We start from the raw sequence: 16958 nt of genomic DNA, 5'->3' as shown, positions 1-16958 counted from the left end.
AAGTCTATACATATGAGGGTGTTGATTGACTTTGCCGTTTATTTACTCTCAGCCTACAAACACAGCAGCCTGATGTTAGTGAGGAATCCCTTATCTCGCGCGAGTTTAACAAAGCTTGCAAGTGCCATGTTTCCATCATTTCTCTCCCCCTTTGCCCGCCCGGGTCTGTTTTTCATTTAAACTTTTACTTCTCCGACCCCAGAGACATAATTATACACATTTTTCTTTCCGAAAGTCAGAGGGACTAGCAAACTGAGCAGAGTCTAATGCGCTGAAAAAACACAATTAAATGCTTGCTTAAAACATTTGGTAAACACATAGACATGCAACTAACTGTATCGTGTGGGTGTTTAGCCAGAAACACAGAGGAACACTTCAAGATGTTTAAATTGTAAACCATTAAATATATTACTCAAAAGGATGTTCTTAGTGAAAAACTAAAGGCCTATATTAAGACACTAACATATATATATATATATATATATATATATATATATATATATATATATATATATATATATATATATATATATATATATATATATATTATATATATGTGTGTGTGTGTGTGTGTGTGTGTGTGTGTGTGTGTGTGTGTGCGTCAAAATTCCACAGTCAAGAGGAAAACCCAAAATATGAAATTTCTGTCATTTACCCTCCTGTCCTCCAAACTTGTGCAACTTTCTTCAGTGTACGAGAGGAGAATTTTTGAAGAATCTGCATGTCACTCTTTTTCTTGTAATGCCAATGAATGGTTACTGAACACTCAAGATCAACATAAAATAACCTAGGGTATATAGTGGCTTACAAAAGCAGCCAATAAAACGCATAAGCTCTCAATCATCGCTCTGCTTCTCACATAAAGCTATAATATGGCTTCAAAAGACTTAAAAATAGCCGAACACATGTTGTTTGCGTTCCGTTTTGAGGCTTGATATCAAGTCACCATTCATTGTGTAGGTTATGCATGCAGACATTCTTCAAACGACCTTTTGCATTCCACAAAAGAACGAACGTCATGCAGGTTTGGAGCGACTTGAGGGTGAGCAAATGACGACAGAATTTTTATTTTGAGGGGAACTATTCCTTTAAGTGTGAACCTTCGCTTTTCCTCTGCAGCGAGCCGAGTGAACTGCCAGTCAAAGTGACGTCAGTCTCGTCGGAGTCGCGCTGAGGCGAAGTGCTGGTGCGCGCCCGGAGACCCCCGTTAACTGCGCGCACACGCAGTGTCACCATGAGCAGCAGTATATGGGGTGGATCTTAAATCATAACTGCAAGATGAACATACAGCACATCTTTCTGAGCGCAGCATCATAGCCTTCCCTCGCTATCCTGAAGCCTTCACGCTGCACGAGACACTCCGGCTCGGCCACACTGCCTGCTGCTGCCCGGCGGGTAGGCGGAGGCTGGAAGGGGGAACACATCTATTTTCTGCTAATAATAATAAGCAACAAAATGAAGCGGAGAAAGATGGTGGTCGCGGCGGGCTTTTGCCTCTCGTTCCTCATGGGCACGCTGATGAATTTATTGTTCATTCCGGGATTCGAGCACCACGGCGAGCGCGTGCATCGCCACCACCAGCACGAGAAACGGCAGCAGCCGCAGCCCGACGCGGACTCTCCTGCCCGGCTTCAAATCGAGGACCTGACACCCTCCGTCGGGCGACTCCCGGAGCTCCAGCGGCAAATACGCGAGCGATTAGATGAGGTTCTGCGGTACCGCCAGAGACGCGCGCACTGGGTCGGCACCGGAGCGCTCGAGCGCAGGCGGCTCATGGACCTGGAGCAACGCGGAGAGTGGGAATCATACAAAGGAATCGAGAAAATCAATCATTACGATCAGTCTCGAGCTGTATCCATAGCAACAAAAGCACACCGGGAGTTTACGCGCGAGTCGGTGCTCGGCTGCGGCAGTATTGATAACGTTACCAATGTCCAGTATCTGGGCTCGGGATACACGAAGGCGGTGTACAAGGCGGCTCTGAACAGCAGCTTCTCCGTCGCGTTGAAATCCGTCGATTTCGGAGGTCACGACATGGAGAATTGTGTGAAGAAATACGCGTCGTCGACAGACTGTTACAAACTCGCATCCTTCAAAATTGTCAAGGAAATGACGCTGATGGAGAGATTGCAGCACCCTAATATTCTCAAGGTAATGTTGATTCTATTTTAAACAAAGCACATAGATGAATTGAGCTAAATTCAAAATTAAATTCACATGTTGCAGCGCAACTTTTAAAACGGTTTCATCATTATAGCACGAGTTTTTAGAGTTTTTAAATTATAACGTTTAAACTGTTTTAATCGATGGATTTTTCAGTGGTTGGACTGGTTGCTAAAAACACATTTTTATTTGACAATTTTTATTAGACATTTTTTTTTACCATTTAAACTTCAGCTGATTTAATTTTATCCACTTCACATTAGCTACACGGTGTCTGTAGAAACACTAAACCCATAACTAGAAAGGTTTAGAAACATATTTATCCTGCCTATATCCCTTTCTGAAATACAGAAAAAAAGTAATAAAATATGTAATAATTTACATTCATAACATAAATATATCACTTTATAGGTTTAAGAATGCAAGTATATTTTTAGCCTATGTTTTTTTTTTTTTTTTTTTTTTTCACTCAAAGCCTGGTTAACTTCTGGGCTTCATGGCTGGACTGCAGGAAGACAGAAGATAAACGAGGGTTGTTAATTTCAGAGTCTTGTTCTCTTATGTTTACAAGAGCTGATTACGACTTCAACAACTAGACAAGCTCGTGTCAAATAAACTACACAACAGAGCCGCTTCTGATCGCCCGAAACACGCAGACAATGAGCCAATGCCCATTTTCAGTCATTGTTGATTGGGTGATAGTGTAATTACTAAGACACACACCGCGGGCTTGTGTTGATTTTGATACTCCACGCGTAAACATTCACACTTGAGATCTCACACAGTTATTAAACACGCGGGTTTGCATTAGAAAGGCCTTTATGATGGAGACTAATCGTCTTTTGCTTTAGAATTTCTTTAACGAGCCCATTAATTACCAAACTTACAATACTGGAGTGCTCATGTTACACATATCATACTTCAACAATTAATAGCTATGTAACTAACTAACTAATGATAACAGCGAGCATTAATAAACAATTCAACCTAATTCCTAATGTTGTTTATTAATGTTACCCATGTAAACACATGCTACTATTAATTTAAATCCACAGCAAAAATCAAAGTGATGAGTTCATATTACACTGATTCAGAAATTACTGATGAAGAAATTTGAGCTAAGGTAACACTTTATTTTACAGCAACCTTAACCCTAAACCAAACCTAATCCTAATCCTAATCCTAACCCTATAAGTACATGTACCTACTTAATATTACTCAGTACTTAAATGCATAGTTACACTGTAACAAGCACACCTTAAAAGAAAGTGTAACCGAATTTAATTCTGCATATTATGTCTATTATCCAAGATAGTTTTATTTATTTTTTATAAGATTGATAGGCTATGTACAGTGGAACAGTTCCCTCACAGTTGAATATGGCCATGGAGAGATGGTTTATGTCATTTCATAAGCAGTAAGCGTTGAGGTGGTGTTATTGAAGGCTTTATCAGAAGCTGTATGTAGATTGGGGCCGTCGGCCTGATTTCATTCTGTGCGCTCACAGCAGGGGACCAACGGTGCAGGACCCCAGTTTATCAACTCACACAAAAGACACAGTCATCCTTATTATATCGCAAACACATTATGATCACAGACAGCTGCTATATAAATTCATCATTTTTAAATCTCTAAAAATGAACAACTTTAAACATTAAACATTTGAGAATGAATTGACAAAGCAAACTTGTAATCTGGTTTTGAAAAGATAGCTCAACATTGTTCAAAAATATATATATTTGTGACAGTCTGAGCTGTTTTTGTGCAATGCATTAAGGAATAACATAATATTTTTGTGTGAAACCAAATTAAATGTGGCCACTGCTTGGTCTTCTTATTTTTATTGTATCTTTTGCTTGATTTGAATTAAGCACACTGTACTAATATGGAAACTATTTATTATTTCGATTTATTTAGAAAGGCATATTGAAGCTTATTTTCTTTATTTTACTGCTATTCTTTTATATATCAAAGAAAGAAATGATCTTAATTTAAAAACATATAAACCTTTAAGAATTTTTTTCTTCAAAATGTGAAGCATTCTCTAATGTAAATTCTCTTATTTATTCATGATCTCTTTATTTGCCCATCTATTTTAAATTAGCTTTGTTAAGCTTGACATAATAACGCCTGATTTAGTCATTCGTAACACTGACATCAAATAGCCAGTTGACCAGTTTTAAATGCTTTGTGGTTGCACTTTATTTTACAGTACGTGTGCTTACAGTGCACTTACCTAGGAAAGTAGTGGTCATATAAACTGGTTAAGGTTAGGTTTAGGGTTAGTACCTAGTTATTACCCAGTTATTGTAATTATTACAATAAGTACATAGTATGCACATGGTGAACAGGACTGTACAATAAAGTGCTTCCTTCTTTGTAGTAGTTGTTAAAAGAAGCACAGATATATATATATTTTTCCATTCAATTTCTAGTCTTTTACAAATATCAAAATGTGTAAAAGTTGAGTTGAATATGGGCGTCAGCTCGTTCTGTAGTGCCACGTCTCACTCTCTGCCAAGAGCTTCAGAGCCGGCGCTTTGGCTGTGATCAGGCCCTAGTTCTTACAACGTTCATAAATCAGCAAAACGACATATATAATACCTCTCTCTATAAACCTATAATGATAGAACACATACACAGATATTCCTCACATGTAAGTATTAATAAATAACCCGTGCAGTCGACATCTTCCTCGGCTCTTCGCCCTCGCACCTAACCAATCAGGCCCAGAAGTGTTGCTTTTCATTTGCTTTGGCAGCCGCCACATCAGACAGAAATAAATGTCTGTTATTTTCTAAGTTGCGAGGTCAGAGGTGAGAAGATATGATCAGGATGATTATCAGCAGGTCGGGTTCAGCCAGAGTGCAGAAGAAAGATCTGCGCAGGTCTGAAGGAGCGAGGTCACACTCCGCTCGGCTTTCCAGTCTTTAACTAGCATGTCTGTCAAGCAGATCCCGTCTTCCTCTTACAAGCGAGGGCAACACCTGCTATATAAACAGTCATGATTGGTGGCGGTGGTGCTGGATCTGTGTGGACAGGGAGAGTGGGCTTATTCATGTACATGTCAGGAAGGGCATTTGCCATGTCAGCACTGACACCAGAGACACCAGAGAGAGAGATGCAAACTAGCTCCGAGTTTGGCCCGAACCCAGAGAAATCCTGCGGGATGTGATGGGACTAGTTAGGAGTGAGGAGATGGGGTGGTGGAGGGATGCTGATAAACTGTCATGGAACAGAGGTAGGGATTGACAGGGTTTACTAAAGACACGCAGTGAAAAATTAGCGCTGAAAAGGCGTGAACGGTTATTTTTGCGGCTGATCTTATTTCATTTGAATTTGTAGGAGTTTTCCTTTCAGATGCAAAATTTATGTGAGGAGAGTATTTAAATGAATAATGCAAGCTGATTTAATAAGGTTTGCGCTCATCAGTTTATTTGCGGCATTATTTACTGCCCAAAAAAAGCATGTCTTAAACCAGACGCTAGCTTGCGCTGCTCTTGGTAGATTGTGTTGGTCATTATGGAAATGATCCGCTGTCTGTGTTCTTTAATGTGTGTGTCTTCAGTAGATCATGTGCTGAACTTCACACTCACATCTGCGCTTGTATGGGATTGCGCTCTCACGTTAATTTAGCCCTGTTTAGTAAATCTGGCCTTTTGTGCTGTAGCATTTTTACTTCTTCTTCCACATTTATTTTATTTAATATTTCACAATTCTGAGAAAGAAAAAAAAATCACAACTGCAAGATATAAACTCTTTATATCCCACAATTTCTCAGAATTGTGAGAGATAAACACAATTGCAAAAGAAAAGTCAGAATTGTGAGATTAAAAAGTCGCAATTACATAGTCCATGTTATAAATTAAAGTGCCATTATTATGCTATTTTAAAGGTTCCTTATTTTGTTTTTAAAGTCTCCTACAGTAGATTTGGATGCATCAAAAGTCATAAAACACTTTAATTTTTTCATAATATACATTGCACATCACATCATTTCTCGGAGTCTGAAGAAGATTCAGTCTTTCTGAGAGCCTGCTCTGCTCTGATTGGTCAGACGGCCCAGTCTGTTGTGATTGGTTGACTGCTTACAGTCCATGTCAGAAACCAAATGTCCATTATCATATCTGAATTTCAGCTCTTCCTCAGCACTTGATACACAGTGATACGAACAGTAACGATAGCGTCCGTATCAATTCCAGCGTGAGTCCTCATTCTTTTGAAGTGCAGCAAGATTCCCAGCGCTGAAAACATGTCGACAACACAAACCAAACTCTTCCAGTCTCAGCTACAACTTCAGTGTATGAGGGTCAAAGTAGATGTTGTTCACGGGCAGCCAATGAACACCATAGAACTGACATTATGCAAATTTGTTACATTGTTACATAGGTTTGTAACAGGAAGTGAGACTGGAATTACTGACGACTCGTTTCGGCAGTTCAGAATCGATTCTTTCTTTTAGGAGACAATAACTTTATTTGTTGTGCACTTTGATCTTTAAAACTTTGCTGACCTTTTGCATTCACAAGCAGCTATTTTACACTGCATGAAATGTAATATTTGACAAAAGCATAAAAGTGGCACTTTAAATGACTAGTTTGCAAAAAATAGCGCAGAAACTGGACAAGGATGAAAGTTTTTAGTACGAATGTGTCAAGCAGCTGTGTTTTTGAAAGGCTATGTGTTCGGCTGTACGCATATGTACTCTATGTGTTCACATTAAAACTGAAGAATACTTTGGGCTTTATACAGTAAAGCTCCAAACAGCCCATATAAATTGTGCTTGTTGGCTATAAGTTATCTGAAGTCATACTCTTACGAGGAAGATTATCAGTACAATGAATAATGGTTTTTGTGTGTTACTTTTACAAAGCTATCACATGACTTCAGATGAATTGGAATATAGAACACGAGCCATATGGACTAATTTTAAGGTGCTTTTTTTGTCCTCTCTGGAGCTTGACAGTAAAATTCAACATCCACTTTCCTTTCGTGGTAAAGAGCACCTCCGACATTCTGTCTAACGTTTCATTTTGTGTTTCATGGATGAACAAGTAGTACTACAGAGTTGGAACAACATGAGAGAGAACAAATGGGTTTTTTTTTTAAACATTTTATGCGTGAACAATTCCTTTAAGTTCTTCCGAGTGTTTGTATATGGAAAGGCATTTGAAATGGTGTGTCGGGCAATCTGCAGAACAGCTTGGGGGCCTGATTAGGGGGTCTTGCACTGGGATTATGTTTACATTAGCATGTCATTCTGTTAACTCTTCAGATTCTTAGTCAAGTCCCAAAATACACACACACACACACACACACACACACACACACACACACACACACACACACACACACACACACACACACACACACATACACTGCAGGGTAATCAGTAACCTGCTAATGTGAGCATGTAACATGTGAATGTGAAAGCTGGGTGTCCTAAACACAGAGGCCCCCAGGGTCATTTTTAAGATGGGAGTGAGACGGAGAGTTTTAGTGCTAGACGCAATTAAACACGGGTTAATACTTTAACCTCTCAGTTTGTCAGGAAGGAGAAGGCGACTGTGCTCCAGTCGACAGCAGGGTCACAGCAATTGTATATCTACGTTTAAAGGGATCCTATTAGGCTTTTTGTTCATCTTTCTTTAGTGTGTAATGTTGCTGTATGATCATGAAACGCTCCGCAAAGTTACAAAGTCAAAGAGTTATTCTCTATATCAGTGTCACTGTTTCTGAACTCTCTGAGTTTTCTTCCAGGAACAAACACGTCACAGTATTCCTCATTTAAATAATTCCCACCCAAGGCACATGCTAAATAAAGCGGCGGGGCCTGGTTGAGTTAGTTAGTAGTGTGTTAAACTGGCAGTTATGGTAAGGGGCGGGACATTTCCCAAACACGCTCGAAGTCGACCAATCACAACACACTGCTCCAGCCGACCAATCAGAGCACTTTGAGCTTTTCAGAAGGAGGGGCTTCATAGAGACAGGAACTAAACTAAACTAAAAGCGAAGAGAGTAATAATGTAAAATATGTGTTTTTTGCATGGGCGTCGGAAGAAAAAAAAAGTGGATGGGTCCTCCTCCAGAAAAATGTTACTGGAGTAAATACAATTTCATGTATTCTGGTGCCTTTTAATTAAACAAGTAAGCTAAACTCCACTTCACGTCGGGCGGTTCTTTGCCTCCACGTCGTGCATTAAATGCACAGCTATCCGTGGATTATCCCGCTAATACCATAGTCATTTGCCAGCAATGACAACTTAAAGCTGTTATTGATGTTTGCAACGCAATATTTGACAACGGGCGGTTACTTTCGTCAGTTGCGGCTCGTTGAGAAATATGATGTAGCGATTCAGCGGAAATGGAGTTTAATTTATTAGGGAATTCCTCAAGTGGAATAGATTTGACTGACGGCGCTCTGAAAAGCGAACAGACACATGCGCTGAATTAGAGACTGTAAAAGTGAGTGGGTCCAATATCATTGGTCTTAAAAAGTGGGTGGGTCTTGTCCCACCCATTTACAATGGTTCCGATGCCCATGGTTTTTTGAACCCCAAAAAGTCAAGACTTTGATAAAGTACATAATAGGTCCTCTTTATAGTCTATAGTCAGCCCGTTCTCATCCTAGGGCGTCATATACTGACGCTTTTGACATTTCGTCTACATCGAACGCACATGGCACCCTTTAGCGTCAATATGAGACGCAGATAGATATGGGCCAGAAGGCGCCTCCTAGCGGTCTAACCCTAACCCTACCCCAGACCTAAACCTACCCATAACCGAACAAAGCTCTGTGCGTGTCATATTGACGCTAAAGGGTGCCATGTGCGTTCGATGTAGACGAAATGTCAAAAGCGTCAGTATATGACGCCCTAGGATGAGAATGCGTTGGTATAGTTCACCCAAAAATGAAAACTTTGCCATTTTTTACTCACTCTCATGTCGTTCCAAATCTGTATGCTGACATTTTTCCATGGAATACATTGATTTTGTGATAGGTTTGGGGGGAACAGAAGAGATGAATGTCACAAATGAGATTTAAACTTTTTCTTTTTTTTGAGCAAAATGATTGGATGGACATGTTTATCCGATTGTGTGTTTAAGGAGTTAGTGTCGGTGGAACAATTTGGGAGTGCTGTGTTAATGACTGTCCTGAGAAAGGAGGATTGTGGGAGGAAGAGCTCAGAAACGCTCTGTCCTCCTCATTCTACATGGCCTCGCTCTCTGTTTATTTTACTGGGCAGGAACAGGTTGATGAGGAAACCAACTTGTCTCTTCCCATCGTGTGATCGCTTCACTAAAAAGATCCATGTGATTTTCAGAGCGCAGATTCACAGATTCGGAAAATAAATACAATGTGTAAACAGTTCAAGCTGAATAAATTTCATGGCACTTCTGTCATTGTGTTAGTTTATTGGAATTTAGATTAGAGGTGTTAGTCATTTGGACCTTGAAAGATCCCAAACTCATCAGCATTAACAACTGCTGAATCACGTCAAACACCAGGCACAGAACCAGGCATTTGAGGGAGAACTTCTGAAGCCTTTGAAAACTCTGGCAGTAAGATTTAACAATTTCACATTTTTCTGTTCAGACCTTAATAAGTCTCAAATCTGTTTAATGTTCACTGATCAATTTTAGAGGCAAGGGAAAATGACTCAGAACTTTTTCCAGCGGCGTTACTTCAGAAACTTTGATTAAAACAATGTGGTAAAAGTCATTCCCTGAACCGTTTATTCACTTTAGCTTTCCCTCTCAGAAACCCTCCACACACACACACACAGGTTTGAACCTGATCCCAGCTCAAACTCAGCACGCGGGCCGTACGCTCAGTGTCAAGCCCCTGTTACTGAGCAGCTCTTGTTCCCGTGGACAGTCCTGTCCTCACTGACCGTAGACGTTGGCTTCCACTGCCCACCACTATTTCATCTCTGGGCAAACATGACCGTCTCCGTGGCCATTTTGATTTGCTGCCAGGGTGTCCTCATGAAACGATCGCGGTAGGGTTGCGAGTGAACCCGTGTTCGTTTGTTAATGGCACCTAACCTAACAAAAAGGCCTTTGAGAATATGCATATCTGCACACGTGGCACCAGTGAGGAGAAGAGCTGACAAAGATGCTAGTTAGTGTCATGGAATGAAAATTCACCCTATTTATTTTCTAAATACATGTTATTGATTTTAATGTGGATATACTGTTGCTTATGTATTATCCATGGACTTCTCCAATCCTTTAGTGCACTTAAACCCAACCCTGTCTTACAGCCGACTGCAAGCTCTACATTCTTCCTTATTCAATAATCAGTTTCACTCGGATGTACATCACTATACAGAACAAAAGATCTGTTGATTGATACTTTCGTTTCTTTTTAGCATTTTAAGGGGCCATTCACTCAGAACATATTTTTGCATTCCACAGCTTTTCCATTGTTGTTCTGTCTAAACATGTGCTAGACAGACGTGTACACTTTAGTTTAGGGTCCAATTTTCACTATTAACTAGTTGCTTATAAGCATGCATATTAATAGGATATTGATTGTTTATTAGTATTTATAAAGCACATATTAATGCCTTATTCTGCATGACCATATTCTTCATCCTTTAATCCTACCCAATACCTAAGCTTAACAACTACCTTAGTAACTATTAATAAGCAATAATTAGAAGTTTTTTGAGGCAAAGGTCATATAGTTAGTTAATAGTGAGAGTTGGAAACTGAAGTGTGACCCAAATTTCTTTATACGAATTTTCCTTCCTTTTTTTTCATGCTTTTGAGTGTTTTTTATTTTATTTCTGAATTACACTTTTTGTGCATTTAATTATGGAACATTTTAATTTTAGACTATGTTAGATTAGAACAGAAATATATTTATAAAACAGATTCTAATTGTATGCTATTGTAAAATGTTCATAAATGTACACCTGTAACTGCACAATCTGTAAAAATAATCAGAACTCAATTTCTACATTTAAATAGCCTAGAGTTAATGACCACTCAGTTGTCTATTTAAAGTAAGTTCTGTTGTGGTACTGTTGCTGTTGTGTTGTGGTTATGGTACAGTCATAGTATCAGATGGTAATATGATATACCATAGTACTGAATGATTACTTCAAAGCCATGGTACGTTTTCATGAGAAAATAAAGTGGAGAACTAGACCGTGAAAGATCTAGCTAATTTCTGCTGGCCACTTTTCTTCACCCCTCCTATAATGATTCCGCTTACTCACTCTTTCCTGAAAATTAAGTAAAATCTTCCTAGGGATTTTTTTGTACAGCCTAAACTGACTGCAAAACAGACAAATAAATACTAACTTCACCGAGCTCTTTTATATTTCTCACATGCACAGGAATGAAACCGCTCTGGAATTCAGTCCGTTCTGGAGAGCAAACTCCGTGCAACGGGACGTAAAATTTCAGACCAAAAACTAGTTGAAATGAGAAAAATATTTCTGGAGCCCTTGGTGACTTTAGCATCTGGTGCATAGCAGCTCTGGACAGATACAAAGTCTTCGTAGTAAATGAACCGGACGAGCAAGTTGACCTTTAAACTCGTGTCAGGCGAAACGGCACCGTGTGGCTAGACGGACCACAGCGTTCCTCCATCTGCAGCTCTGCTTTATTCCCAGCCGGCAGCCGTAGAGTCTGAGCACAAACGCTCACATTCGAGATGAATCATGCTGATAATAGTCATTAGAGTGTGTTTAATCTCAGATAGGGCTCGCTCTACAAGCCTGTCTGCACACAGATCTTAGATCAGATTGGTCCTGTTCCTGCTTCATATCACAGGCTGAACTTGTTCAAGATCCTCCCTCAGGGACAGTTAGAAAGATCCAGAGTTGTTGTCCTAAATTTGACATTTGAGATATCAAAGGTATCTCGGGACCTGTCAGACTTCACATCGCTGATTTATGCGCTCCACACTACAGGCCAAAACTGATCGGGAATTTAAGAATCACCAATTAAATCAGCTGCCAAGACTAAATGGTTAAAGAGCTTCTAATGGTTATTTTCCAGTGGGAAAGTGACCAGTTTTGCCACCAATGGACATCTATAGCTTTTCACATTTATGAAATGTCCCATAGTCTAACAGATTTATGCCCACATTAATAAAACAAAAATTTGGTAACACTTTACTTCATATATAATGCATTATAAAAGTATTTTTTAATGCATTCATTAAGGCTTGTAATGCATCTTATAATGCATTATATGGTTTTAGGAATAATTGTAACTGCAGTTATAATGTAATATTATACTTATCTATTCATTGAACACAACTTTAGAAAGTATAAAGCATTAAAACACGACAAACAACCAATTTCAGATGTAACAAGGAGTCTGCGAATATCAGAATGCATTGTAACTTTGGTTCCAATTTATGAAAAGATATAATGCATTATAACTTACATTAGGAACACCTTTATAATGCATTATACATAAAGGATTTAAGTAAAGTGTTACTAAAAATGTTCTATTTTTTTTTGTCAAGCCTTTTTTATATATTGTAAAAACACCTTTAAATAAATGTATCTGAAATGAAGTGTTTTACTATAAGATTCAGAGATTTTTTTATTTTTATTCCATTGGCATATTGGCATTTTTTCTTAAGCATTAATCTAACAAAATTCAGTTTATGATTAAATATATATATATATTATTTTTATTATTAATAATAATATTTCATATTATTTTTATTTAACAAAAATAGAAAATGATTTTTGCAGAGTGTATAATCATTCATAAATCCATTTCTACATACATTTTCAAATTGAACTGGATGCAGCACTTTACGTATGAAACAGAAATGCATGTTTGTGTTTTTAGGAATAAGGCCGTGTGTTTTTGCTAGGCAACATAACATCGAGCGTGTCGTCACCGGACAGTTTTAGCATTGCCAGTGTATGAGTTTGAGGTGTTATGCATTATTAGCAAGTGTGAATGATGTGACTAAATGAAGTAATACTGGAATAGAAGTAAGCATGTACTGACACAGACTTTAAAGGTTATAATTCCAGCACAGAAGAACGTGGAAACTAACTTGTTAACTTACACAACTGAAACACACACTTGGCTGTGCATTAATATAAATGGTCCGGCGTTTTCCCTTTGATGCTTGCGATGCAGCCGGTCACAGCAATTGGTTGTTTTCTTTTTTGATGAAATTTCATGCTGTTTAATTTTAACTAGCTTCTTTGGCTTAAATTAGCTTGGGAAAATGTTTCTGTAAGCAAAAAGCCAAATCCTGCCCCGCTAAGAGAGCCCGTCACGCAGGCCGAGGGAAACAGCCTCTAACATATAGACCTCCCCCACAAAACAAACAAGCACACGTTTCCTGATTACACGCTGTCTGTCTGTCTGGCTCTCTTTCTGTGTGTCTGTGTGTCTGTATGTGTCTGTCTGTGTGTCTGTGTGTCTGTCTGTGTGTCTGTCTGTCTGTCTGTCTGTCTGTCTGTGTGTCTGTCTGTCTGTCTGTGTGTCTGTCTGTCTGTCTGTCTGTCTGTCTGTCTGTGTGTCTGTCTGTCTGTCTGTCTGCCTGTATGTCTGTCTGTGTGTCTGTCTGTCTGTCTGCCTGTATGTCTGTCTGTGTGTCTGTGTGTGTGTGTGTCTGTCTGTCTGCCTGTTTGTCTGTCTGTCTGTCTGTCTGTCTGTCTGCCTGTTTGTCTGTCTGTCTGTCTGTCTGTCTGTCTGCCTGTTTGTCTGTCTGTCTGCCTGTTTGTCTGTCTGTCTGCCTGTCTGTCTGTCTGTGTGTCTGTCTCTCTCTCTGTGTGTCTGTATGTCTGCCTGTCTGTCTGTGTGTCTGTCTCTCTCTCTGTGTGTCTGTCTGTGTGTCTCTCTGTGTGTCTGCCTGTCTGCCTGTCTGTCTGTCTGTGTGTCTGTCTCTCTGTCTGTGTGTCTGCCTGTTTGTCTCTCTGTCTGTGTGTCTGTCTGTCTGCCTGTCTGTGTGTCTGTCTCTGTGTGTGTCTGTCTGTCTGCCTGTCTGTCTGTCTGTCTGTCTTTCTGTGTGTCTGTCTGTCTATCTATCTGTCTGTCTGCCTGTCTGTCTGTGTGTCTGTCTGCCTGCCTGTCTGTGTGTCTGTCTGTGTGTGTGTCTGTGTCTGTCTGTCTGTCTGTCTCTCTGCCTGTCTGTCTGTCTGTCTGTGTGTCTGTCTGTGTGTGTGTCTGTCTGTCTGTCTGTCTGTCTGCCTGTCTGTCTGTCTGTCTCTCTGTCTGTCTGTCTGTATGCCTGTCTGTGTGTCTGCCTGTCTGTCTGTTCCCATAACGCCTCATGTAATGCTACTTAAAGGGATACTTCAGGATTTAGCATTATAGCTTTGTATTAGTAGAAAACCTGTAGTATTTTCGAATGACCATGCTTTCCCCCATCATATCTCCCTGAGATGAGAGATTTGTGTATTTTTTGTCTGGAAAAAATCCTCAGATGACGCAAAAATCGTCATTTTGCGTCATCGGAGGATTTTTTGGCCAGAGGTTAAAGACTACAGCCAGTAGGAGGCGCTGTCCCGCATGTTTTCAACCCACCCATAGGAGGTGGGATCTCACTCACAGAATGTACACACAGTGTCAGCCGTCTTTCTTTGGAAGCTTAGCTAACAGCCTCTTGTTCTGTGGAGAAAGTTAAGTAGTATGAGAAAGCTGAGTAGTAGGGGTTACCATCCTCTTTTTCCCGGACATGTCCGGCCGTCGAGATCGTTCAAAATATCCGGGATTCAGCTTTTGCTTTCTGCAGTCGCCATTCATTGTTTACATGCACACCTTTTGTTTCAATCGAACTGAATTCATTCCGACTGGTGAATCTGAATGTAGTGTTTACATGAACGCTAAACAAGTGATCGGTTGATGTGCGTTTTAACATTGCTAAGAAAATTCCCGCTCCTCCGTGAGAGATACGAGACCGCTGCGTCTCAGTAATCACGCCACCAGCCTCGCGCCGTTCTCCCGCGGCCTCAGCCTCGTCCTGCTCGCCACAGTAAACACAATGAATGGCGACTGTAGAACGCAAAAGCCGAATCCCGGACATTTTGGGCGATCTCGAAAATCCCGGGCAAACTCGTCACGGAGACTCACGATAAAACGCTGTTATGTGGCGAGCGCAGTGCTGACGGATGCTCTCGTGTCTCTCTCCTGCAGCTGTACGGATACTGCTACCAGGACAGCAACGACATTAAGGACACGGTGACGGCCATCACGGAGCTGGGAAGCCCTCTGGAGATGATCACGCTGCTGCAGACGCCCTGGGACGAGAGATTCAGGGTGAGTCTGGGCTCTCATCACACAACATCTACTGTCTCTCTGGAGCTCTGGAGGGACCTTCAATTAAGATGTGAACAAATGGAGTCAGTGATTATTCGAACGTTTCTATGAACGTTTCTATGAAAAAAATAATTAAATGTTACGAGATTATTTGACATTGTAAAAAAAAAAAATATATATATATGTATATACAATGTGGCTCAAAAGTCTGAAACCTAAAACGTACGTACTTACTTATTACGTATTTATTTATTTATTTAATCTAGAAATACTTGATTGTTTGAGTGTTTTCAAATTTGTTAAAAAAAACAACCTTTTTTACATTTAGCATAGTAAAATAATTAAATGTTATTGTGATTTAAAGAATATTTGACATTGTAAAAAAAAAAAATATATATATATATATACGTTGGGGCTCAAAATTCTGAAACCTAAAACTTGCTTACTTGTTACATATTTATTTATTTATTTATTTATTTATTCATTCTAGAAATACATAGAGCGTTTTCAAATTTGGAAAAAAAGTAACCTTTGTTTACATTCAGCATAATAAAAAAAATTAAAGGTTATTGCCAATTGAACATTATTTATGACATTGTAAAATACTATATACAGGAAGGCCCAGAAGTCTGAAACCATATTGAAAAAAATAAATAATAATATTATTGATTGATTGAAAACCTAAATAAATATAAAGTTTTAGGATTTAGAAAAAAAATTAAAAACAGTCATGTTTATTTTTTATTTCACCATTTTTTAAATTCAGTTTAATAAAAAGTTAAAGGTTAATTTTGATAAAAGATTTTTGTATTTATTTGTACTTAGTTAGTTAGTTAGTTAGTTAGTTATAGAAAGTTTTAGAATTTTCCAAAAACTTGAATAATTAAAACTTTAAATTCGTCTTCTCATGAAAATTATGCTGATAATATAATTTCATTTTTTTTATTTATATTTTTTTATTTCTGTATTTTTATTAACTAATGTTAACAAAGAGTAAAAAAACAAAGCATTTTCACTAATGGTCTGAGACTTTTGGACACCACTGACTATATTCTGATATATGATTTGAGAAAGATGAATAGATTGGGAGAGGCCAGAAGGTACAGCTCATTTACCCTGAATAAACAAACAGGGGAACAAAATTACATTCATTTCATAAAATTACTACCATTTCATAATGCACTGTAAACATTTTTAATGACTTCAACCCAGTCGGCCGACCTCGAACTGTGTTTTCTGTGCAAAGCCACGGGCCAGCGCTTCATATGTTTGCCTCATACCCCGTCAGGTGCTCATGTGGGTAACACAGGTTTGAGTCCTGCCTGCGACATGTCCGAATCCCATGTCCCTAATCAAACACTTACCAAAAAGCAATCTATAGTAGAGTTAAACCTGTTTTACAGCAGAGCTTTCTGTGGGACGTCCTGCTCTCTGCTCTCTCTGAACTTCCTGTTAAGTAGCACAGCTTTTGCCTGATCGCTATCGCCCTGGCAACATCCCATAATGATCTGCTATGACTTCCTGTGGCCAAAGCGCATCCT

At 39.3% G+C, this 16958-nt stretch overlaps 1 protein-coding gene across 1 annotated transcript in view; it reads left to right on the top strand.

Annotated features, from left to right (window-relative positions):
- Positions 1 to 1137: 1137 nt before the first annotated feature.
- Positions 1138 to 16958, top strand: part of pkdcca (protein kinase domain containing, cytoplasmic a) — a 31948-nt gene continuing 16127 nt past the window's right edge. The window contains exons 1-2 of the mRNA XM_079855027.1: positions 1138 to 2151; positions 15295 to 15417. Coding sequence (XP_079711153.1) covers positions 1456 to 2151; positions 15295 to 15417 — 819 coding nt within the window. The 5' untranslated portion in view covers positions 1138 to 1455. The remainder of the gene's footprint in view (positions 2152 to 15294; positions 15418 to 16958) is intronic.

Source organism: Squalius cephalus, assembly GCF_949319135.1.
Source record: "Squalius cephalus genome assembly, chromosome: 21".
Classification (NCBI taxonomy): Eukaryota; Metazoa; Chordata; class Actinopteri; order Cypriniformes; family Leuciscidae; genus Squalius; species Squalius cephalus.
Note: the sequence above shows the minus strand (reverse complement) of the source record. Positions and strands in the feature narration are given on the sequence as shown.